Genomic DNA, 23265 nt, shown 5'->3' on the forward strand with positions numbered 1-23265 from the left:
AGATTATGGAATGGTTCATCTTGAGTGCGCTTACATGGCATGTGCAGGAGAACCAGGGGATCAGGCCCAGCCAGCAGGGGTGCATGAAAGGCAGGTCCTGCTTGACCAACCTGATCTCCTTCTATGACCAGGTGTATTGGCTCTGTGTGACAAGGTTTTGGTGGCAGGGAGGTTACAGGGGTGGCTTCTGTAAGAAGCTGCTGGAAGTTTCCCCTGTGTTCGAGAGAGCCAATACCAGCCGGCTCTAAGATGGACCCGTCGCTGGCCAAGGCCGAGCCAATCAGCGATAGTGGTAACGCCTCTGTGATAGATAACATTTTTAAGAAGGAAAAAAAGTTGGTACAGACGGAAACAGCGCCGGAGAGAGGAGTGAGAACATGTGAGAGAAACAACCCTGCGGACACCAAGGTCAGTGAAGAAGAAGGGGGAGGAGATGCTCCAGGCGCCAGAGCAGAGATTCCCCTGCAGCCCGTGGTGAAGACCATGGTGAGGCAGGCTGTCCCCCTGCAGCCCAGGGAGGTCCACAGTGGAGCAGATCTCCACCTGCAGCCCGTGGAGGATCCCACACAGGAGCAGGTGGGTTCCCGAAGGAGGCTGTGACCCCGTGGGAACCCCATGCTGGAGCAGGCTCCTGGCAGGACCTGTGGCCCTGTGGAGAGAGGAGCCCAAGGAGCAGGTTTTCTGGCAGGACTTGTGACCCCGTGGGGGACCCACGCTGGAGCAGTGTGCTCCTGAAGGACTGCAAGCTGTGGAAAGGACCCACGCTGGAGCAGTTTGTGAAAAACTGCAGCCCATGGGAAGGACCCACATTGGAGAAGTTCATGGAGGACTGTCTCCTGTGGGTGGGACCCCACGCTGGAGCAGGGGAAGAGTGTGATGAGTCCTCCCCCTGAGGAGGATGAAGTGGCAGAAAATAAATGTGTGATGAAATGACCGTAAACCCCATCCCCATCCCCCTGTGCCGCTGGGGGGGCTTGGTAGAGAAATCCAGGAGTGAATTTGTGCATGGGAAGAAGGGAGGGGTGGAGGGAAGGTGTTCTGAGATTTGGTTTTATTTTTCATTACCTTAGTCTGGTTGATTTGTAATAAATTGAGTTAATTTTCCCCAAGCTGAGTCTGTTTTGCCTGTGACGGTAATTGGTGAATGATCTCTCCTGTCCTTATCTCGACCCACAAGCTCTTTGTTGTATTTTTCTATCCCCTGTCCAGCTGAGGAGGGGGAGTGATAGAATGGCTTTGGTGGGCACCTGGCATCCAGCCAGGGTCAACCCATCATACTAGGTGACTCGCCTAGTGGATGAGGGAAAGGCTGTGGATGTTGTTTACCTGGACTTCAGTAAGGCCTTTGACACTGTCTCTCACAACACACTCCTTGAAAAGCTGGCGGCTCATGGCTTAGACAAGTGTACTCTTTGCTGGGTAAAAACCTGGCTGGATGGACGAGCCCAAAGAGTTGTGGTGACTGGAGTTAAATCCAGTTGGTGGCTGGTCACAAGTGGTGTTCCCCAGGGCTCAGTGTTGGGGCCAGTTCTGTTTAATATCTTTATCAATGATTTGGACGAGGGGATTGAGTGCACCCTCAGCAAGTTTGCAGATGACACCAAGTTGGGAGGCAGGGTTGATCTGCTCGAGGGTAGGAAGGCTCTACAGAGAGACCTGGACAGGCTGGATCGATGGGCTGAGGCCAATTGTATGAAGTTCAACAAGGCCAAGTGCCGGGTCCTGCACTTGGGTCACAGCAACCCCATGCAGCGCTACAGGCTTGGGGAAGAGTGGCTGGAAAGCTGCCTGGCAGAAAAGGACCTGGGGGTGCTGGTCGACAGCCGGCTGAATATGAGCCAGCAGTGTGCCCAGGTGGCCAAGAAGGCCAACGGCATCCTGGCCCGTATCAGAAATAGTGTGGCCAGCAGGAGCAGGGAGGTGACTGTTCCCCTGTATTTGGCACTGGTGAGGCCGCACCTTGAGTACTGTGTTCAGTTTTGGGCCCCTCACTACAGGAAAGACATTGAGGCGCTGGAGCGTGCCCAGAGAAGGGCAACCAAGCTGGTGAGGGACCTGGAGCACAAGTCTTACGAGGAGCGGCTGAGGGAAATGGGGCTGTTTAGTCTGGAGGAGAGGAGGCTGAGGGGAGACCTTATGGCTCTCTACAACTACCTGAAAGGGGGTTGTAGCAAGGTGGGTGCTGGTCCCTTTCCCAAGTAACAAGTGATAGGATGAGAGGAAATGGCCTCAAGTTGCGGCAGGGGAGGTTTAGATTGGATATTAGGAACAATTTCTTTACTGAAAGGGTTGTCAGACATTGGATCAGGCCACTCAGGGAAGTGGTTGAGTCGCCGTCCCTGGAGGTGTTCAAAAAACACGTAGATGAGGCACTTCAGGACATGGTTTAGTGGGCATGGTTGATGGTTGAACTCGATGATCTGAAAGGTCTTTTCCAACCTAAATGATTCTATGATTCTATGAAAAGTAGACATTACCAATGCTATATAACCAAGATATGGCTTAGGAAGGCCATGACAATTGCTTCTATAACTACTGCTTGAGAGCACACTTAAATATAACTAAAAACCCCCAAAAGTTCACGGAAGGAGTTAACGTTAAAGGCAGTAAGCATAGATAGTCAAGTTCACTGGTAGAAGTTCCTTTCCTTTTACAACCAAAGAAATTACTTACTGTCAAATACCAAGAATGCAACGTCAGCTGTGGTGCTCATCAGCCAAGGAACAGGGTAGGCCCAACTGCATCAAAGCCTGTTTTTAGTTAGAGAAAAACTGTTAGCCAGCAGTATTGGCGCGTAATGAACTGCCAACATGAAAACCCACATTCTTTAGCATTACCAGGCTAGAAAAGGGTATAAAAATGGATTGAAGTAGTAGTAAAATATTTCAACATTTGGGGATCTTAGGCTGTTTTCTCACCAGATAAGGTCAAGTTCTGCTCTAGTAGTCATTCTCTCCTTGAGGAAGATGATTTAAATTGGATTTTGATACTTCATCCTGTTCCACTGTCCTCATCCAGCACGACTTAAATCGTTCTTTTCTGTCTGCTTTCTCTACATCGGTACAGCCTATTCTTCTACAGACTGTCAAATTCTGCTGGCTTCACACTCTACAATGACACTTACAAAGCAAAGAAGAATAAACAAAGGCACATAATTTCACACTGCATCATCATGGATGACCGTACTCGTGTTCAGAAAGCGAAACCATAACAAGCAATAAAAATTTACTCCTCATGATGATACAGAAACATGTTACTCATTAGTTACCACTCCCATGTTAAAAATGTTGCGTCTTTCCAACAAACGCAAAACAGCTTTTTTGGTGGTAAATAGCAGGTATTTATTTGAAATGAAAAAAATACTTCAGTACCTGAACTATTGCATTTAATCATGTATTGTAATTGTGTTACTCTACCTTTTTGCATTGGAGACAAATATACAATGAACATTCAGATATCACAGATTGCACACTAGATAGTAAATCGTCAGGCCTTTTACGCAACCACCAAAAAACAGATATTGGATTCTGCAATATAGTACAAAATTCCACACTCCAGTCTTAGCCAGTTATCTTCAATTTACTCCTGATGCTGTACAAATAAATGGCCATTTAACTAGGGCTTACAAGTTAATAACAGGACAAAAAAAAAAATATACATTGCACTGACACAAAAAGTCAGCTGTGTTAATAGTCATGCAACAAGTAACCAAACTTGCTGAAATTAAAAATACTTTCTAAAAACAGTTTTAACTGCATAAGTATTTTATACACAGTTCATTTACTGAAACAAAAAGAGTCTTTAAATGATACAAAGCAAATATAAGTTTCTACCAATTTTATACATAAGAAAGTGCAAAATAACTTATCTAAAGTGTTTTGCTATTGAACTGATGAATGTTGGCTGGAGGCAGCCAACCCCCTCTCATAAGCATGACATTACAGTTGCACACTACATACGAATGTTAAGAGTACATGAATAAGTATACTACAAAGAACAAGGCAGGAGAAGACGTGAGGTACTTGCAGAGAATACAGTCTACTAATGTTAGTGTACATGAGTATATTTTTGCTCAACAGATTTTTACATGGAAAACAAAGCAAGAATTTGCATTAGAAGCTTGAAAGAAATGGAAAAAAACCCCACTCCCAAGTAGTCAAAACAGTTGCCCACAGCACCAGCTGCCAGAGAAAATATGAGCAGGTGTGTTTCTTTCCCCTCCACCTCCTACAAGCAAGAAAGTGGTTTTTGGAACAGCGCAACCGAAGAATTAAGTCAGAGGGCTGTGGTGATTTGTTTGCAAAATGTAAATTGGGACTAACCTCTGCACTACAGAATTTGTAAAGAATAATGACCTTGATTTTTCCAGTAAGCTGCCAAACATCAGAAGCATAGAACAACAACCGTACAACGTGCTGATGTAGCTGAACACAGTCAACTACCTCTTTACTGACGGCCCACTATCTTCATGACCCCACATTAGTACTATATGCCAACTGTTTGCTTTAGTGTTTAGATTATGTCAGTATTATTGTCATAAACCTTGTTTTTATTAGGGTTTAATTATATGGCTGTGCAAGTTCCAGTCCATAGAAAAGAAGACTTCCTTAAATTTGGTTTTGATTTGAAATCTGGAGGCAAGGGGAAGAAAACTCTGTGGACTCAAAGACATTTAAAAGTTGTTAAAAGAGCCTTTTCTTAAAACTGAAAACGTTAAGGCCACTAGCCTGTCTTCTGAATTATGCTGGTTTCGCATCATTTTGGGAAGGGTGAAGGCAACGTTAGAGAGAACAGCTGAACACAGAAATTCCAGTGCTCCGCACATGCTTACTGAGGACCTCTTCTTGTTTTTAGGGACAAATCTGTCAGGGTAGCCATGCAGCACGGCTATTTTATCATCACTCTTTGGATCCAAATTTGGGTCAGCTAATCTCAACAAACCTGCATTTACTCAACAGTGTGCAAGGGCTCTAGAAAAGCCTTTCTGTTCATTTGGGAACCTAGTATACATACCAAAACAGGAATATATCTCATTTTACAGACCAGCACATATATAATAAACAAACATGTATCAAAATACATATTTAACCTTCAGTGCATAAACATGTGATACTAGGGTAAATAGTAAGTGGTCAGTATTAACAAATTATTCACTGCTAGAAGCTCAAATCAAGAGAAGACAGGTGTGCCCTCACAGTGCCAAAGACCTTCTGGAAGAAGCTCACACCACCACAGAGGCTCTGACATTTTTGATGGTGCAATTCTGATGACAGTGCCAGTTTTAACCATCTGCTGTCCCAGGGCCAGAGTCTGCCCAAATCATTCTAAGCGAAGGATAATCTCATCGTCTCGAGTGAAGACACTTACAGAAGTACTAGCAAAGCAAAAGCGGGACCACTTGTCTTCTGTTGGTTTGGGTCATATCCTTACCGCTATTTAAAAGAATCCATTGTGAATATACCTAGATCTAGATCAGTTTGTCACCCATTTACAAAATATATACACATACGTTAAAAAACAAAACCAAACCAAACACCAGCCTGCCCCCTGCCCCCCCCCCCCCCCCAAACCCACTGGCAAGACCTCATTCAGAAATTAAGTCCATGGGCCTATCCGATGCACATGTTCCAATCCCAGTGTCTCTACTTCATTCCACATGTAGTGCAAAATAAATGACAGAGTAGTAAAAAAATACTGCAATTAAATTCATATTGGAACTTAAAAACCATAATGGAAATCTACTGCTGTCCTCAAGTTGATGCCATGTGCTGAAACACAAAGATAGCTCTTAGAAGCATTTCTGACATGACTAATATCACCCTGTTTTAGAGCAATGCCTATTGTTCCAAAAGTTTTTTTGCGAACAAGCTACAGGACAACAGCGGTTAAATTCTATGCACAAGGAATTCATTCTGTACCTATATGCAAGCCAATTGCTATTGACTAAAGAAGGTAAAAGCTGGTTCTTGCACTGCATGAATCAGCTGCTAATGAACATTAAGTAATTAACAAAACTGTAGCTCTGACATGTATAAAAGAGGCCTTATTAAATATGAACAACACTGAGGTGGTAAATAGTTTGGTATAAAATGCAACACAAGTGTACAATTTAGTTCCTGGTTATCTTACAGCTAGAATAAAATACTCCAAGTCCTATTCTCAAAAATGTTTTCTTTTGAAAAAATCCATGTAATTCTATGAATAGCCTTACTTAAATTAAGATACTGTGGGCAACTGAAAGAACAAACATGCACAGACTGGATTTTTAACAGAAATACGCATAATGCCTTCGAGTTTTCTGGTTTTTTTTTGTTTTTTTTTTTTTTTTTTAAACATTCATATTTAAATTGATAGATGAGATAAAGATGCCACACAAAGTATAGTGGTTAATCTGAAGTCCCATGTAACAGGCAGTTAAGTTCATATTTAGATAAAAAGGCCGTTACACCTATTTACAATATACACAGTTGCTTGCGAAGAAGGCAGATTTACAACTATCTTCTAAAAAGCCTTCCCCTCCCCCTCCCCCAGATAAAGATGACTAGATCTACAAAAACAAGACAAGAATGGGTGTTTAGGATAAGTGAGGACTTTCTTGATAGCCACATCAACATAGGTTTAGGGGTTGACAGTTCTATTGGATTTGTGGTTATTAATCACGTCTTCCTGGGCTTTGCTCTTCACTTAATTATGCTGTTAGCCTCATTTACCTTCTGTCAACGCAAACCAATTCAATGATCCCTTTTTACTTTTAGTGCTTAAAACTCAGTATAAACTTAAGTGTAAACAGACAATATTCTAATCTCTTCCAATCACTGCGTGATACTCTCACTAGTTCTTGGAGTGACGGTGGGGCTGGATGGGGTCTCCATTTGCCAGAACCCCATCAATTTCTGGGCCCCTCCTCTGAACCTCGCTCATGCTGCAGGTTGTAGAAGCAGTTCTGGCAGACTCTGACTGGTGACGAAATCTTCAGACGCTTGATTTCAGACTGAAACCTACTGCACCTGTAGAGGAAAACAAACATCACTGTGAACACAGGTCTTCTCCCAATCTGGCTATTTTCTATCCAGGTGTGGAAATTATCATCATGACTTCAAATACCAGAAAACTGTCCAAATTTATCTTGACAAAGAAATAAAATGCAGTGTGGCAGAAGCAGAATTTAACTTGCATGATCAATACAGAATCAGTGCAATGACTCTGTGCGAGAGGTAACTTAAAAAAAGCTATTGTCACCAGTTTAGACTCAAAGTATAGCTACTAGTAGACTGACAAGAACAACTAGTTGCTGCAAAAGAAGTTTGGTGGGGGTTTTTTTGTTGTTTTTTTTTCATTTGTTTGGGGTTTTTTTGCCTTTTTTTTTTTTAATTTCTTTGCTAAGTTCATTTGTCTAGAGTTTTTCCCAGATGGGCGACAGGGAGGTTTTCAAAGCTGCAAGCAGATTTCATTCCCTCCTGATACCTGTCTTGCTAACTGATTTTATAAAGGGGCTGGTCTGTCTTTTCTAATTCTTCCCTGGAAGTTTTGAGACTTTTGATGCTTTTTCTTTATCAGTTCTGTTTTGGTAAAGAAAAGCTCAGTCTTTCAGCAGAGTTCTGCAGTATGCAACAGCTTTACACAGCTTAAAATTCTGTATGGAAGAGCCCAAAAGAGACTGTTGGCTGACTTACTTCTGGCAGAACAGCTGTCCACAGTTCCTGCAATGGTGACGCCTCTCAGTGAGTGAAAAACGGACTGCACAGCCCGAACAGCTGTCTCCCCCCTCGTCCTTCACCCAGTGATCAGCTGCAGATCGGCCAGGCTGATCACTTACGGACCAGCTGAATACTCTGCCTCGACCATCCCCAATAAGAATTCTGCTGTGATCCCTGCAAGAAAAAAGCAAAAGCATTCCCGCAACAACTCTGGCACGGTAACGTGCAGACATTGATGACCAATTTTACATGTCAGAATATGTAATACGTTAAACTACTGGCATAGTAACTAATGCGCAAATTAGCCTGGTCTGACTGAGAAATGGAGCTGTAACAACACTCTATGTAACATAGTGCAGCTGAGTGAGTCTACTTATTTTATGATTTTTTTTAAACTCAGTCCTTGAACAAGGCTGCCCTACACAGAAGGACCACAAACAGCATTATGCAAAGAACAATAGCTGGTTTGTACCACTTCCTACTGACAACATTGTAAAAAAATGTTTTAAGCAATCGCTTGCAAGCTACTCACTTAGAGATGCCGAGTGCAGTGATTTCTGCTGGATGTGCGTTGTCTTTGCGATCAAATGCTGTGTGCATAGTTAGTTTGCTTCTAAACACCAACTGACGCTCCCATCTGTATCCTAGAAATGAGTGGGAAATAGGAGGGGAAAAAGCAAATTTGCTCATTCTCATTTTTGTTCCCTTCTCGCCCAACATATCTGTATGTGTGACTTTGCAGAAAGAAAAAAATCTCCCCACCCAAGATAACTTTCTATGACTCAAGTTTCACTCAGGAAAAACACATTTTTCAACTACTCCCCAATGCACGTAAGAAAGGAGAGGATACAAAACAAGGCACAGAGCCTCCAATTTCTGTAAGTCCCACTGTAAGTGGGAGCTGCAGAGAATGGTGACATACACAGGGAAGCCCTGTACAAAAGCCTGACAGGGCTGGGATAGCTTCATTTTTTTTATTTTTATTTTAATTATTTAATTTTATTTTTAAAGTCAAGACTCAGATTTCCAACTGTCATTAATTTTCTTCATAAATGCTCATTTTGGGTATGTGACTAAAACAGTTTTGATGACATACCAGTGTTTTGGCTGTTGTTCAGCAGTACTTGCAGAGCGTCAATGTTTTCTCTTTTTCCCCACTCTGCTTTGCACCCCAAACCCCATCAGGAGTTTGGAGGTGTGCAGTAAGTTGGGAGGGGACACAAGCTGGACAGCTGACTCAAACTGACTGAAGAGTTATTCCACACCATGTAACACCGTGCTCAGCAATAAAACTGAGAGGAAGGGTTTTGCGGGAAGGCAGCCATTTGCTCAGAGACTGGCTGGTCATCATTCTGCTTATGGGAGGTGGTGAGTGACTGCCCTTGCATCACTTGTTTTGTCTTCCTCTTTCCTTCCCTTATTAGACTATCCTTATCTTGACTCGTGAGTTCCCTTGCTTTTGTTCCTTCTATTCTCTCCACCATCCTGCTGCAGGGGGTTGTGGTGGTGATGGCGAGTCAGCGGGTTAGCTGCTGGCCAGGGTAAATTGACCACAGCTTCTCAGGAAAAGCTTGAACAACATGCAATGTTTGCACACAAATTTTTCTCTTTGCTGACCATTTTGGAATTTATCAGCCAACCCTGCTCAAAGCTGCACAGACAGAGAGAGGCTGCCTTATGAGTCAGTGCTGACAGCACATTTATCTGACAGAGGAAGTGTGCCCAATTTCTTTTACCTGGTTTAAGCTTGCTGTAGTGCCGTGCTTCAGCATAGCTAGGGTGCGGGTGGTTAACCTGAGCATGGGGATGCATTTTTGCTTGTCCCTCAGAATAATTCACAAAGATAAAGCCATCTTTCTCATCCAAGCTGAGCTGGTCTGACCAACGCCTGGAGTCATCAGAGCCGCTGTCTGCTGACCATGCTGCTGCTGCTCTGTTTGATGATGACCTAGGCCTGTGGCTGGTGCTGCTTGGTTGACTCTGGCTCTCCTGCAGTTTCGTGTCCTGGCCTATGCATGGATCATCTGCCTCGGATTCACTGCTGTCCTCTTCGTGGGCTTCCTGCCCTGGATTCACCCAACAGGAGAGAAGACATTGTTAGCAAGGCTGCTTATAACCTGAGCTTTTTCCCTGTTCTGCTGTTGCACTACCTACAACCCAATAGGTACCACCACAGCATGACTAGAGGGGAACTGCATGCAGGCATCTCAAAGCTTTGCAAACATTCAGCTCCTGCCAGGAATCACACTATTCATCTTTTTTGCACTGGCCTGTCAGAAAACAGCACTCCTTAGCTGAAGCTATTTCCTATGATAGTCCATCTGGGGTAGGCTAGGATAGACATGAGTAAAATTTTCAAAAATGCTCAAGTTAGCAAAACCAAATCTTGCTGCCTTTCAGCAAAACTTACACAAGTAAGCACAGTCAGCTATGCTGAAACTCCGGCTGACTGAGAAACACAATGCAGATTTGCTAATAACAGGTTTTGTTAATACAAAAAAGCAACTGCCGAAGATATTTATGTTCCTAGTGACACCGAAAAAAAAGAGCTGTATTTATATAATAATTACTAATGAGTCTCATGCAATCCAGATCCAAATCCAGATCATATCTTCAATATGAAGAGGGCAAGAGGAAGATGAGATGGCTAAAAGAAATACCCATCAAGCACGGAACAAAATCTTCTGACCAGGGAAAATGATATGTACAGCATTGCCTATCTAAACAGCATGCTGTTCCATCAGTAGATTTAATTCTTCTGTTATAACATTTGTGTTCACCGATAGCAGAAACAACCACACACAGAAAAGTTCAGTCTTCACAGAAAAAAAAAAAAAGCTATAATGGCCATGACTTTTTCTTACTCACAGCAGTATGAAACTACCATAAGCAAGGTGGTGAGCAAAGAACTCAGATACTCTATTTATTATGCCCACTGGATGTCTACTGTCTTTTGAGACAAAGTCTCCATCGTCCATTCTGCACTGTATAACCATAGGATTTTAACCTACATGTAGTAAAGATCACATAAAAGGCAAATACAAAACACTTGTCAGGAGACATACCTATTTGTGCTTCTTGACAGTCCTCTTGCATTTCCAGCATCTCCACAGGCTCTGGAGCTGGTGTTTCTGGTACTTGCAAGAACTCCATCCGCCAGAACTGAAGGGACAGGGGATAAGCAAAGTGCATGTACTGAACTTTTAGCTTTCTTCTGAGCTACTTCTAGAGTTAAGATGGCTTATTAGAACTGTGCATTTGCACTGGTAGCACGAGAGGTAGGTTACATCTCCATACTAAGCCCTGTTTTTGGGGGCTAGATACTATAAGAGCACATCTGTGTTCATGCCTGAATCACAAGCGAACAAGTCTTGTGCTGTTATTTAACACCTTAGCTGTTCAAATAAAAAAATCCACTCCACATAGCAACCTGACCAGCAGACTCTGCTTAAGGCAGACCCAGGACTCCACACAGCAAAGTACTGAAAATCAGGTTAGACTTGCAGTGATCAGAGATGCCACTAAGTTCCTCTTTTCTTTCTAGGCAGCAAAATGAATTGTCTCAAGGTGTGTGGAACAAAAATGGTGATCAAAAACTACAATCTCTAGCGACCAAAAAGTGACCAAAATAGAGCAGGAAGGAAAATGTATGCTGCTGATTATTGCTAGTTACCACATCACAACAGGTGCATCAAAAAGGAGAAAGAAAACTGAAAGACTGCATAGGAATGTCAGCTCACAAAGAGTTTTCCATGAATCTTCAATGTCCATCTAACTTGTGGACAGGATACAGTGCACCACCCTGTGCAGAAATGGCACAGCTGGTTCCAGCACCAAAAACAGTCTGCATCGTCTACTCAACCTGGACTCCTTCCTTCCTGCAACACTAATTGTTCAGGTAGAGCAACCAAGTATAGCAGGACTGCTTTTGGTACCGGCCAAGACACTGTGTTGGATAAACATGACTTCTGTAACTACTACTACTACTAAGGTGTAAACTTATTTTTCCAAGCAGTGACTCCTGGTACTCACCCGGACAACTCCATCTGAATGTCCCGTTACTATGACATTCTGGGTATCCCACTCATTCATCTCTGACACAAAGCAACACATTATTTGCTGGCTTCGGCCAGTGAAAGTGTTTACGCTTGCGGTAGGGCTGCCATTAATGCTCCATACATGGATGTAAGTGCCAGCACATGATACAATATCCCCCTGCGAAGACAAATAGCACCTTCATATTTCAATAAAAGTCTCAGGTTTTCTTCAGCAAAAATATAAACCAGGCTCATTTTTAAGCCAAGTTCAGCCATCAAGGCTGGCACTTTTCAGGATGTTCTATTCAAGCTGAGTTTGGCCACCTAACAAATCTTTAGGACGATATGCACTTTTTTAAAATTGTACATAGAAAACTAGACTTAATAGAAACCTATTTGTTGTATTTACAGCATACAATGAGTAGACCAATTCCTCTAGTTTTCACAGCATAACAATCCAACAGCGTATTTTCAGTACTTTCCCTTCAGTTTTCAAAGACTCCGCTCGTGTTGACTCCAGTCTTTTTCACAAACATGTATCACCTTAAATTTCATTTGCTTCCTTATTAGGAAAAGAGCAAGAGATGGTTCAAACTAGTGCAGAGGGGAAACGGGAGCTGCAGTCTAGAACACTGGCAACACTACAACCATCAGACTACTAGCAGCTACTAAACTGTGCCTCTTGCTATCCCCTCCTTGCATTACAGCCCCATTTTGTCTTGATTTCAACCACTACATTTGCTCCAGTTGCAGCATGGTCCACCCAGCCCTGATGGACCAGCTACATAAAGTTTCAACTCAGGCAAATTCTTTGACATGCATGGGAGCTGGATAAATGGCAACCTGTAACTTATAGGACCACCAGGAAGACAAGCTTTTAGGATTTGTCTGTTTCCACTACAATTGTCACTGCAGTTTCATGCAAGGTTATCTTCTGCTTCCTTTAAAATAAGCGTAAAAGAACAGAAGTCAACCAAGGTCACATACCAAATCTTTTGTTAGCTCCTATGGTAGGTTTGACAACCCACTTTGAACACCACACTAGCTATACTGCTGCCAGCACTGTTAATGAACCTTTCTGAGCTCAAGCTGCTCTGCATGGAATAAACCCACATGCGTCTCTGGACAAAAGATGCAAATTATGCCCTAAACCAGCTTAGTCATTTTCAGATGAGTTATACAAGTTTTGCCAAACTAACAGAAGAGCCTAGTTTGTTTTTCTTCAGTTTAATGATTTCTGACTCTTGCTACTGTTCCCACTGCACACTGGTGAACAGTATTTGGTTCTTACCGTTAATTCATTTATACAGAGTGCTGAAACTGGAGCCCTGTGACCTCGAAGCTGTGTTAGAAAAGAGAGTTTATTCAAATCCCAGATGATGCAGGTGCGATCCCGTGATCCACTCACAATTATGTGATAAGCTAGTGATGCTGTTAAGCATGTGACAGTGTCAGTATGACCCAGTAATGCCTGCAAAACAAAAGTCAGAAGGAACAAGCTGCTATCAGGAGAGAGCACAAAAATTACTATATTAAACCCACTTATCTGAAAAGATTCAGATATTGTAAACATGAATATCCTATCAGAAGATCCAACTGACTTACAAGTTTCCAGTTGGCAACTATTTTCATAATTGAAAATGATAGGAGCAATATTTTTTCCATTTAAAAAGTACTCTCACAAAACCATATTTCAAGGGTCTAATGTTATATAGCCTTCTACTGAAAAAAACAACCCCAAAATGAATTTCCAACCCATTCTGCATCCTCCATCTGTATCAGTAGCCTATTTATAGGGTCAGTGTGTGTTCCAGGCTGCACCTGAAATTACATTCTGAAAACAAATTCTTTGTAAATATAAAATGGCTTCTATATAAACTTCTGTTGATGTTTGAGAAAAGATAAGAGACAAGAAAGAGCTGCAACCAAAAAGGCAAAGTCAATTGCAAGGAGGCAAAAATTACAAACATCTGCTTGTATTAGACCCTGCTTTTACATTTTAGGCTTCACCTAACCCCTGGAACAGGAGTCTGTTTACATACAACACTACAATAAAGCAGATGATTTTACAAAACATACCTGAATAATTTTGTTAACATCGCCACCAAATTCCCCATCTCTCCAAAAAACTCCTGGTAATCAACTATCCTTAAAAACGATGCAATTTTAAAGATGCATTTTGCCCACTTTCAATGCAGATCAGTACCTTGACAACTCAGTTCTCCAAAGGTCTGCTGGACTCATGGTTTCAAAGCTTACTATGTGAGCAAAACCCCTTTCATAATTCCTTTGATCTTGAAACATAATTTATGCAAAAGGCATCTTTATTGTATTTTACCTGTTTCAGTGTAAGGGCTTTAGCTTTTTCTTTGGAAATGCCCATTTCCCACACACACACCGCTGTGCTTGTTCCTCCAGTGATAACTAGTTTGGGGTTGGGGCAAATGGCACACAGTATCTGACCCCATTCTGACAAACATTCATAAACAATTACTGCCTAAAAATAAAGAAAACAAAGAAGAATTACTTGAAGGATTAGTGTTTGGTAGGTTAAAAATAAAAACCTGAGTGCTACCCTGCACACGGGACCATTAAAGTAACTAAGATACTGCTGCTACCCCCTTATGCAGTTTTTCCTCAAACAGAAGCAATTCCAGCCTCTGCCATAAGACGCCTCCCAAGAGAACATGAGATGAGCTTTAACTGCACAGATTTAATTCATTCATGTTTTGCACACCTGTTAAAAAATTATTAGTAATTGGTTTATGTCATTCTGCCAGCATTCTGATGAAGCCCACCAGATAGGGAGCAATAAAACATACGCAGTACAAGCTTATTTCATTCACATGTGAAATAAATCTCCATTGTTAGATTTTTTCACTACTGAATACTAATTGCTTTTGGTACATTCAGCACTGAAACAAATCTCAGATTACAAACCTTGTCTGACTCATAGGTACCCAGTCTACAGCTGAGGTCTGCGTAGCCCCAGGCAAAAGTTTTATTCCATGTAGGTGGGATGAGAACCTTATTCTGTTCTACTGCCAGAATGCCTTTATCAGTACACACGATCTGTCCCACAGGCTCCTTGAGCTCTAAAAAAAGAAGATGGGGTTACCTTTTACTGCTAGCACAGACAAATACTATCTCATCCCATTAAATACCTGATGCTCTGCAAAAGCAGGATATCTGTATTGGCTATGTTATACAAATCTTTGTTTCAACTGCAACGATGGCAACTTTTGCTACATTCCTAACAAATGCAGTGCTAAGCACCATCAGTAGTGGTGAGAACACTCTGAGGATCACAGATAGCTCTGATCCTACCTGTGATGCTGTACAAGGTGTTCTTCAGACAAGATGGCTGTGGTCATTAAAAGTGGTTGTACACCACTTCTGGCACAAGTAAAAATAAGTTTTTGGTACAGATTCCAACATCTTGGCTAAGCGTTCCCAGAGGCTACATTCCTGACTACAGCCTGTGGTGTCCCACCTGTTTTCCCCCAAGCTTTACAAATACAGATTAGTGCTTTCTAATTTCCTGTCTTAGAGTGCAGCCCTGCTATGTCCTGTGTATTAGTACATCCTTCTCTCTTTACAGCAGGCAGGCACAGATTCATTTAATCAACTAGTTAAGAAATCACTGTATAGCATTTGCCTGCCTCACAGACAATTAACTTTTTGTTCAGTCCAATGTCAAATATGAAGTCAAACCTCACCTTTTTTCATCTCAGCACAGCTACCAACACCACCCATCCTGCCAACATTTCTCAGTATTTCTTGGCACTGTGATAAAGAATCCTTCTGCTACAAAAACCACAAAAATTGAGGCTATTGCAGGCCCAGAAGCAATGTACCCTGAATACTGTTTATTAAATAAAACTTTAAAGAGGTGCTTGGGCCCAATTTTATCCCCCTATTTTAAAAAAGTTATGTTAAACTGGCACAGATTTGGTGCTTCCCAAGCATACTTTAAGGTAGCTAAGAACATAATGCTGTAATCTCTACAGCATTAGGATATTTAAAATTTGTTTTTCTCACAGAAGTACACCCATTAGTAACATTAGAACTAAGCAAAACATGGAGAAGGACGATCTTGCTGAAACTCTGAATGCTCTGGCAAAGAAACAGGAATAATTACCACAGTTTTGCAGTTTACCTTTCACTGGGGCAAGAGATGGCCGCAGGTTGTCCAAATGATGGAAAAAAATCTTGTCACTTGTGGAACCAGGGGGCACAGAGGTTCCCACAGCCTCCCCATTCAGTCGGCTTCTAACACGCTTTGGTGGGTGTGGTTTTTTAAAGAGCTGAAATTCATCAAGAAATTAATTATCATCAAAAATTACAGGTTTACAAGAACACAAGCTTAAAAAGATCATCAGTATGTGCAATTTACCTTCTAAAAGTTCTGCAGGTCAGAAAACGTTACTTAACTGTTCTCAGTATTCACTAATAAGTTATGGCAACCATTTCAGTAAGACTTCAACAAATAATACAAAATCCAACAAGGACATAATGAGCAAAGTATTTTTAAAGCTACCTCCAGCTGCAAAAGCAGTTGAAGTGAAGCAAGCAAAAATTGGAGGTGGCCAGGCTACCAAAGAACAGAGTAACAGCATAGGTGGGCATGTAATTGGATCGCATATGATAATCATGCACAAGAAACACATCTTAACACCTGATCATCTTCTGCCTAGATTTTCATTATGAGTGACTGAATTTCCATTTTACTGCTTCAGTGACCTTTCCTGGTATCTCAGTGTTAAACAAACTGATCATTGCTTCTAATAAGCCATGATCATCAATGATACACACTAGCTTTGTCACATGATAAATTCATAATAAACATCATCTTGGATGGTAGATGCTATGTATTATAATATGTAAATGACAAATATAAACATTGAGTGCTATTTTGTAAGATTTCAATTACTCTTTCACAGAGAGGCTATTACAGCACTGAAAGGAGAACTGAAATTCCAAGGCCGAAAGTTATTTTTTCCTTACAGCCCTTTGAGATGTGTTACCTGTTGGCCTATCCATAACAGAGGGAACATGCATAAGCCTGAGGTAGCTGAGCTATGAGCATGCACACACATTTCTACAGCTCACATCTACGCTCTGGGTACAAAGGGTAACAACAGGCCTAGGTACCACAGCTCTCCCTGAACTACAGCATGCCTCCCGTCTGGCTGCACTGTGAGAAGATAGAGAGAGAAGGCACATCATACAGTGTCCACATGGACAACTGATCTCAAAAAATGCCAGTTCCAGCAAGAAACCCACCCCTTCTTTTCTCCTTTGAGCGACTGTTTCTCTTGCTTGTTCATTCTGCTCTGCCCCCCCAGGCTGTGGCTTCTCAGGACCCTTGCAGTTTGCAAGAGCCCTCTTCCAAATGCAGTACCAGTTCTGGAATGTTCTGCAGCACAACTTTTTAAAATGGGAAACAGTGGTGGAAGAGATGGAATAAAGAAGATGTAGTCCTCATGTTACACATCCGTGCAGCAAAGGAGTGAAAAAGCGCACAGCAGCCACATCACTGAGATAGCCTGCCCTAGATCCCCTGTGGAAAGTCACAGAGGGTCATAGCAAAACTACAATTCACAGAAATGTGCTGCAAGAGCATTCACCATCAAAAATGACTTAAGGAAGGAGTTTTGATTTCCCAAAGTTTATTGCTGTCTGCTTATTTGCTCTAGCAAAGCATCATGCAATTTCTGGTAGAGATGATGAGATCATCATAGGTTTGTACCTATGCCTAAACATGCCTAACAGGCATTTGAAGATTCAGGGAGATCCTTGGACTCAGCTGCAATGCTCTTCCATTTCCCTGCTCTCAGCCCCAGTCTTTATCTGTTCATCTGGCTTTAGCTGGGCCATGTCTGATTATCATCACAACGCAGTGATTGATTATTACTTAAGAGGAGAAAACCCCACAGCCACCACATATTTAGATTACTGAGACAGCGTAAGAAAGGAAAAGGAGAAAAGCAGCCACAGAGATGTGGTGGTGCATTTCTTCCCCCTCTCTGGGCTGATCTATGAACTCGGGAAGTCTTGCTAGGCCTCAGCATAAGCATAATGAGTTGGGTGGTTAAGCGTCCCTTGACTATACCAGGAACTCTTGCATGGCTAAGACAAGGAGCTGCACTGACTGTACCAAGGACTCCTGTTGCCTGGCGGAGGCTGGGGATGGGAGTAGGGATAATTAGTAATTTCCTGACAACCTTGGGACATATCTCAGTCCTCTCCTGACAGCCTTGGAGCATCCCCTATCTGAATCTTAAGTCATTCTCCAACAGCCTTGGAGCCTTCCTTATCTGAATTGTAACTCATGCGAAACAGTACCACCGCAACTGGAATCCCAAGAATTTGCTGATGACTAAAGCCAGTCATCTCCCAAACCTATAAACAACGGTACTAAGTGAGACCCTTTGATCTCTCCTGGACCGCAGCAGGCTGCAACCAGCATGTCCAAGTGGGACACCTCTCAGAGCTCGCAAACTCTTCAGTTTGCAAAGATCAGAGGTCTGTCGCTGAAAACCAACAAGACTTGGGCTGATACTCTTCACTCCTTGAGGCTCAACCCTTCACCCATTGAGAAAGATGCCGAAGCATTTGATGTAAATATTTTTACTGAACTTGAGGGGAATTTTTTAACAGGCTTACCTCTTTTACTTGCTTATGTATATCTCTTAGTGTCTTTCTGCATGTCTGTGTGTACTAACCTGAATATTCTATAGCAAGTATATTACAAATATTGCTTATCAAACCTATACACAGGTTACTGTCATGAACTTTATTCAACTGTGAATCTCAGGCTGCTATTATACTCATATTCCCTTTAGATATAAACTGTTGACCAAGTCTGGGACTAGGACTTGATCCAGCTGCACCTAGACTCCAACAGGAGTTTAGAAAGCAAGGGGGTCTTCTCCAAAACTTGTGACTCAACAGGAGGGTCTCCCCGACCTTTTTACATTCCTGATCTCTGTACAAATCATGAGAAATCAATTCTCACTTGATTTTCCTTTGTATGTTTCTCTTCTACCCTACTGTGTCTTCGGTCTCTGTATACATAATTTTAGTTTGATTCTAACTTAATTTTCCTTTGTACGTTTCATCTGTGTATTAAGTAATAGAGTGAACCTTGCCATCACATTCTGTAAAGTTGCACTTTTATAAATTCCTATGAAATCATTTTTGCTAATACCCTTGAAGGTGATTCTTTAAGTGGTCTAAACCACCCCTTTTTGCAACAAGAGGATAGATGAGCAGTTCTTAGCCTTCCTTCCAAGCAATGAGAGACAGATAGCTGTTAGTGGGTCCCCACAGGAAATACCCTCTGACTGTCCAGAAACATTATGTGCTGCTGTAGTCTAGAGTCCCTAACATGTGGGTTAGGTTCCTAGTGAATTGCTGAAGGTATCTGTAGTTTCTAATATACCTAGGATTGGAAAAATTTACCGATGACATTTAAAAGTTTCACTGGACAGCAAAAAAAACCCTAAAGAAATGCCAGAGAGAGAGAGAGAGAGAGAGAGAAAAACCCTCAACCCCCTTGCAAAACTAAAACCCCACACAGTAAAACTTTAGATTTAATATTACATTTAATAATTTAATGTAATCTCTTAAAGAGAACACAAACTTTAAAGCTGCACCAAAAATGTGTCTATATAGCTCCTTAACTATAGCTGTCCCACAAGAGTCAATCTTCTTAATTTAAATTTTGAGTTTTTTTTCAACAGATTCTTCAAATAAAACATGTGCCCAAGCCCTGCAGAATGCCATGAGACTGGTGTAAAAAAAAGGAGAAAGCATAAGTTATTATAGAAATTATTTCATTACAGGATAACTTAAAATACCTGAACACTAGGCATTACTTTAAAGTTGCACTTTCACTGCTCCCCCTCTGACTTTGCAGCAGGAACATACATTATTTTTTTCTGATGCTGATTTTTACAGTTGAACCATAATTTATTTTGCCTTTATTTTAAGGGTGCAAAGGGGAAAAAAAGACACTTCTAATCTCACAAGCAAAGCCCAAAGTTGACCTTCGTTGCATTTATGATGGAAATGTAAAGGATTTCACACCACTGGAAGAGTATTTATGGAAAAACACTCCCAGGAATTTTCACTCCTAAAAGACTTTCCTGTTCTATATTAACACATTTCAATTTGAGTACCATCTGGCAAATAAGAATTCTACAAAGGGTATACCTGCTTTGGTATCTGTCCAAAGTTATTAATGAATCCTATGGTAGCTGTCTCTTTTAATGGATCATTGATGTTATATATGTCCACTTGCCCCTCATAGAAGAGATGGTGAAAGACATTTACAGCTTCTACTGCAGCAGGACCTTGCTGTTTATAGCCAAAGATCAAGTCAATCCACTCATGCAGATGTGCACTCACAAAGTCACATTCCAGAGCCTGAAATTCAAAGGGCATGCATTAAAACTACGGATACCGGTCATCAGTTGAGTCTGCTATACCTGCCACAAAGAAAAATGCAGAATATACTTTGACGTATTCTTGTTATGTTTTGATAAAGTTTTTCATTGAAGGAACTCTTGCCTCAACATACTCCCTAGCCAAAAAGGAAGGGGAGGAAACACTGGTTCTACAGATCTTTGCAACAATTAGCCATCAACTCAGAACTCATGGACTGGCTAGTAGTGGTGACTGCATGGACCGAGCTTAGATTAATATGCAGTACAAAGTCCCAACTGATGTTTTCTTTTGTCATTATTAAAATGCAAATTACCTCCCGATGAACCCTGATAAATTCACGAGGATCTCCTTTTGCCCATGGGGGGAGTATTACATCGCCGAGTTTAGTGCCATTTTGTTTGCAACCTATTAAAAAAAAAAAAAAGAAAGAAAAATTTGGAGACAAGCACTGAAACTGCACTGCAACAGCAATGGTGACAAAAAATTATAATATATAAAAAAATCAAATTCTAACACCTTTCCTTTATAAAGCAAGCCATATCAGTCTTTTCTTTAAAGTATGGTGTCATTTTTAAAAGTCAGGCAATAAAACATGAAAAATTCTGCCTCAGTTGTTCATGTAAGATTGCTTGCAGGACGAAGAATTCAGATATTCCTTGCTAGGACTTTTGAAGATGATGATAGTGTTTCAAAACAAACATTACCCTTCTAGCTAGAGCCATTGATCAGATTACTCCTCCTCAGTCTTCACAACTTCATAATGTACAGTCTGAACTCAAAACTTTTATGTTTCCCCATCAAGTGCTCTTGGAATCTGATTATTTTGCCTTTATGCTTCTATTTAAGTAAATTTCTGCTTTTCTCTCCTTGTCATGGGAAAGGCCCACTGCAGTGCATGAAAGTTAATGAAAACAACAGCCAGTAAAATAGCCTTCCACAATCACTGCACAACCAGAATCTTGTTATATCAGTACAGCTTGCACTTAAGCAGACAACCCTGCTACCACAGCAGCGCTCCATTTTGCACCCAGAGGAATCAGCACAGCAAGGTTCATTTCCTTATCTCTTTTCAACTTCCTTGTTCTTATTCTATGAGGAACACTGGAATAAATGTGCTAGCCCCAATTTAAAAGAAGACATAATTTCCTGTATTTGGCATCTGTTTAGTATGTATATAGCAATGGCACGTCAACTGAGTGTATTCTGAAGAAAATAAATCCCAGTACAAGACAGTGTAACAGCAAACTGTACTGAGAAGCCTTGGTGGAACAGTATTTCATCCCAGGATTTATTTTCTTATCCGTATCGTTCTGTATCAAGGAATGGAATTATTGTTTTATCCATGAGAATGGCTACACATCACAGAAGTACAGGCTAAATATTCATTTCATAACAGTGAAGAGCTAACTGCTATCCCCCACAAGCTTCACACCTAAGGACATTGGTGATTCGCCTAGGCATGGTCCGGCCACATACATTCATCTGCATCCCAGACAGTCCCCTTCCCACTCTGAACATTAAATGGTAGCACGTTACCATTACTAAAAATGTATTTGTTACAACTTCCAAATTATATTCTTGTTTTGTCGTTTGTTGCCAAGAGACAGTTCCATGCTTCCTATTAGCTCAGAGGAACATCAACAAATTTCCAAGTTTACAGGGGTACACAAGTACTAAGTACCTTGCTCCAACAGAAACATTGCTTGCATCACCAGACTTTGAATCATCTTCTCTCTTTATATGAGGGGAAGGGGAGCGCGATTCGTACAAATTAACACAATCAAAAATATCACATGGTGTTTGACAGTTGTTCATAACAAAACCTTTTCTACTGTTGTTCCAAATGCTCAATGAGAATTTCTAGGACTCTGATGGTCGCAGTTCAAAATTATCAGATACAAAGCTAAGTGGACAAGACCTCAACATTTTTCCAGTAATGGCTGTACTCTGAAATACACTTGGGAGAGGTTTTGCAGGGTCTTCTTTTGGTTTTGCTTTTGTTTTTGTAAGGTTGTGCTTCCAATCTTTTACAATACATTTTGAATAAAGGATTTGAGGCCATTAAAACCTATGACCTGACTAACCTTTATTATTGCTATTAGATTCACAGCACAGAGCTCAGAAAATAAGAGCTTAATGCCACTGTTAAGAGTGACAGACATACTAAGGAACATATATCTCCTATGGCCAATAGGTCTGAAATTTGACTCCTGTTGAATAATCACTCTCACAAAAGCTAACTGCAACATTTCAACAAAGCCTTTAGGAATACTTTAAGAGGAAGTCCTAAAAATGAAGACTGTCAAACAGATTTTGCAAAGCTTAAAAAAATATGCAAAAAAAGATGGCGAACACTGTCATGGAATAGCAAGTTGCATGGATTAAAATGCAAACCGGAGAAACTCCAAGTAAAACCTGATTATCTGTGTGTTTTGAACTGGTGAAAAACCAAAAATCAACTAAACCACACTACTCCAAACAAAAATCCTTTTTGGGTATTTCAGTGTCTTGTTCAGTGATTCTAAGAAAAAAGTTTGCATTAACTGCTTAAAATGAACACTCACTGCTTGAGAAAATATCTTAAGTCTGATAAATCTAAAAAAGTAAATCTGACGCATCACAGAAGAAATAAGAATTCCTGCCACACTCTTCTCAATGAAACGAGTTCTGAATCATTCAGACTTTCAAATATAATATTGAATAAACATGGAGTATCAGGAAATACCAGAATTAGTCCTGCTTATGCTTTCATATCAGAACATGCAAGTCATCTATCATTTTCTCATGCAGTTAAACAGATCTTTTTCTGCCCATACTATGAAACACTTTTCTCATGCTGCACTGTCTGGCACTGCTCTCGCACCCGTACCACTGCAATCAAGCTCCTCCTGCCTACCTAGGTCAAAATTGTTGGAATTGAGCAGGAACTCGGGGAGGTAGAAGAACTCCGGGATGAGTTCCTTCACATCTGCCATATTGTGCTTAGACGCTGAATACCAAGCCTCCCGTACGCTGTGAAACATTCGGTCAGCCAGGTCAAAGTGACCACCCTGTGGGACACAGTGAGAAGCATGTCA

The 23265-nt window shown here is 41.3% G+C and overlaps 1 protein-coding gene across 6 annotated transcripts in view; it reads right to left on the reverse strand.

Moving 5' to 3' along the window:
- Nucleotides 1-3560: 3560 nt before the first annotated feature.
- Nucleotides 3561-23265, reverse strand: part of WDFY3 (WD repeat and FYVE domain containing 3) — a 185563-nt gene continuing 165858 nt past the window's right edge. For all 6 annotated transcript variants that reach the window (XM_069780681.1, XM_069780713.1, XM_069780692.1 and 3 more), the window contains 13 exons: nt 23085-23238; nt 20502-20593; nt 19955-20167; nt 15894-16041; nt 14675-14829; nt 14073-14231; nt 13026-13205; nt 11730-11912; nt 10763-10859; nt 9434-9763; nt 8230-8341; nt 7674-7871; nt 3561-7007 (listed from right to left, as the gene is read on the reverse strand). In XM_069780681.1, the coding sequence (XP_069636782.1) occupies nt 6887-7007; nt 7674-7871; nt 8230-8341; nt 9434-9763; nt 10763-10859; nt 11730-11912; nt 13026-13205; nt 14073-14231; nt 14675-14829; nt 15894-16041; nt 19955-20167; nt 20502-20593; nt 23085-23238 (2142 nt within the window). In that variant the 3' untranslated portion in view covers nt 3561-6886. The remainder of the gene's footprint in view (nt 7008-7673; nt 7872-8229; nt 8342-9433; nt 9764-10762; nt 10860-11729; nt 11913-13025; nt 13206-14072; nt 14232-14674; nt 14830-15893; nt 16042-19954; nt 20168-20501; nt 20594-23084; nt 23239-23265) is intronic.

Source organism: Haliaeetus albicilla, chromosome 1 (assembly GCF_947461875.1).
Source record: "Haliaeetus albicilla chromosome 1, bHalAlb1.1, whole genome shotgun sequence".
Classification (NCBI taxonomy): domain Eukaryota; kingdom Metazoa; phylum Chordata; class Aves; order Accipitriformes; family Accipitridae; genus Haliaeetus; species Haliaeetus albicilla.